The 2,797-nt window shown below is 35.3% G+C and overlaps 1 protein-coding gene across 1 annotated transcript in view; it reads left to right on the top strand.

The window, feature by feature from the left end:
- The window catches only part of SPATA1 (spermatogenesis associated 1), a 62,125-nt gene that overhangs the window by 23,172 nt on the left and 36,156 nt on the right, over nt 1-2,797 (top strand). Inside the window, exons 6-7 of the mRNA XM_045292119.1 lie at nt 1,070-1,184; nt 1,630-1,690. Coding sequence (XP_045148054.1) covers nt 1,070-1,184; nt 1,630-1,690 — 176 coding nt within the window. The remainder of the gene's footprint in view (nt 1-1,069; nt 1,185-1,629; nt 1,691-2,797) is intronic.

Here is a 2,797-nt window from a genome sequence, read left to right as displayed (position 1 = left end):
GTGTGCCTGGCTCAAGCTATGGTATTTTCAGCGATCTTATATGCCTGTGAAAGTTGGACTTTGAATAAGGAAAGCCAAAGAGGAATCGCTGTATCTGAATTGTGGTAAGAATCTTGACGGTGCCACGGGCTGCCACAAGAACTAACAAATCTCTCTTGGAAGAAGCACAGCCAGAATGCCCCTTAGAGCCAGGAAGGCAAGACTTCATCTCACATAATTAGGATATGTTGTCGGGAGAGACCAGGCCCTGCGAAAGTATATCATCTTTGGTAAAAGAGTGGGCAGAAGAGAAGAACAATTGTGAGGATGGCACAGGAGCGGGCAGTGTTCTGTTCTGTTGTCCATATGGTTGCTAGGAGTCAGCAGCAAAATATGGTGACAGTCCTTGAAAACAACTTTACAAATATTAATTCAATTTATGTTTTTTTTCCTAAATTATGACAAAACTTGCCTACCCAAGGAAAGTATTCTATATTAACTTTACCAGATTCATAGTTTTAAAATTAATCAGTTGGAATATACATTCTAATATTTTAAAGATAGATTACATTATTTTTCCTACTTGGAAAATTTCTCTTAAAGTGGAGGGTGGTTTTTATAAATGGGATTGTATGTGAAATAACAAATGATATTATATGTTCTGTTATTTCAATCAGCTTTTTCTAGGGAAGATTTCTCAGAACAAAAGATGCTTTTGGTAAAATGTGTCTGAAGACATTAAGTTTAGGTAAAATAGAATTTACCCCATTGTGCTGTTATGCGCTATAACAAGACAGAGAAATCCTATAATGAGTGTTTGTGTGTGTTCGTGTAGGAGATCATGTTCCTTTGAGTGTTGCTTAATCTAACATCTACCAAATTAAATTGACCAAAGAATTCTTTTTTCATGTAAATTAATCTTCCATAAAACACACTTAAGACATTGTTGCCGTATAGCACATATAGTTACGTTTATAGAGGTTCGGAAACATGGGATCAAATTATAGTCAATAAATATGAAAACAAAATTTTCTCTCAGTATTTCTTAATCTTCTGAACTTTACTTGCCGGGGCTGACCATCAACATCAGCTGGGGAGAAACCCGCGCCACAGGAAAGCCAGACTCGGGGAGACCGCAGGAGACACTCGCAACTGCTGGGACCATCGCAATACTCGCACAATGATTACTTTAGCCATGGAAAAAGGTAATTAGCATCCATGCTGATTATACATGTTATACTCTAAGAGACTCCATAGGAGAAAACGTGAGCTATCCAGTGAACTGATAGAGGGGCTTATAATTAGAGCAAAGATATGAGTGAAATTATTCATATTTTTATTTTGAAACCTTTGCTTCAATCACTACCATTCTTTACTAGCACCTCTCCAATATTACAAGAGATTGTTTTATTTAAACTTATTTCTGTTGTAATATTTTTGTTATCACAAAGGAGTAGTATAGACATTGCACTGTGATTTGTATCTAGCTATAGTATAAGGAATTAGTATCACATATACTAAGTACAGTTTATATTTTTCATGGTTTCAATTTTTCTTGAATTTTTGTTATATTTATAAAACATCAAATAAAATTTATAAAATATGGAATCATATTTTAATATGGCTCTCAAATCTGTCATTCTTCTTAAGTCAGAGTCCCTGGGAAAGTGAAGAGGACATAGCTAGTGTCAGTAGAAGAAAGCATAACCAGGTATGATTTTAAGATTTTTGCTTAATTGAAATCAACTCCACAGCAACTGGTTTGGTTGTGTGAGGTATTCTCCATGCTAGAAGGCTACATGAATTTCTTCCCTAATAAAACAATTCAATTGACTCCCCCCTCAAACAAAAAGAATCTTGCTTAAATGTGTTAATGTGAGGTAATATTTATACCGAAGTCAAAATCTTAGATTGAAATGTCTAAGAGTACAGTGTCTAGGTAGTTCCTAATGTAGTAATGGTATTCCGTCACAACTCCATTGTTGGTCAGTTAGGGTGCACATAAATCATAATCTCATTTGTTTTTCTAGTTTTCATTATTATGGTCTCTTGTTATCACATTGTTATCAGTCTACTCTGTGTCTCTGTCATATAGAGTCACTATGAGCTGGAATTAACGAAAATGCAGTGAGGTATAGAGCAACTTCTCTCAAATTGTTGTTCTTAAAGAGTGTTTTTGTTGTCTTTTGTATTTTTAACTTTTATATAAAGTCAGATAAGTTTGTCAAGGTTCAAAATAACACCTGTTAGAATTTTTATTTAAATTATATATAATCTATATAACAGAAAGGGGAAATATGTCACTTTTATAGCATTTAATTTCCAGTCCATGGATGCGGTATATTTCTCCAGTTATTTAATTCATTTTCAGTAGGTCTCAATTAAAGAAACAAACTTTATTTTGATGACACAAGACACATACAAAACCAAAATCACAACTATCAAGTCTATTCCAGCTGATAGTGACTCTATAGGACAGAGTAGACTGCCTCTATGGCAGCGGTTCTCAACCTGTGGGTAGCGACCCTTTTGGGAGTCGAATGACCCTGTCACAGGGATCGCCTAAAACCATCAGAAAACATATTTCCGATGGTCTTAGGAACCGAGACACCACTCCTCTATCCATCTCCAGGCGGGTCGGCCCACATGCAGATATGCCCACAGACAAGTACCCGGCATGAGGACTGATACCCATGCTACACCATGCTTCAAGACAAAATTTCATTTATTTGTCATTAGAGATAAATATTTCACAATACATAATGACATATTGTTTTGTGATTAATCACTATAATCATGTTCAATTTATAACAATGAA

This window comes from Echinops telfairi, unplaced genomic scaffold (assembly GCF_000313985.2).
Source record: "Echinops telfairi isolate 266 unplaced genomic scaffold, ASM31398v2 ScPeMD7_443;HRSCAF=831, whole genome shotgun sequence".
Lineage (NCBI taxonomy): Eukaryota > Metazoa > Chordata > Mammalia > Afrosoricida > Tenrecidae > Echinops > Echinops telfairi.
The sequence above is the reverse complement of the archived record's forward strand: the minus strand, read 5'-3'. Positions and strand labels throughout refer to the sequence as shown.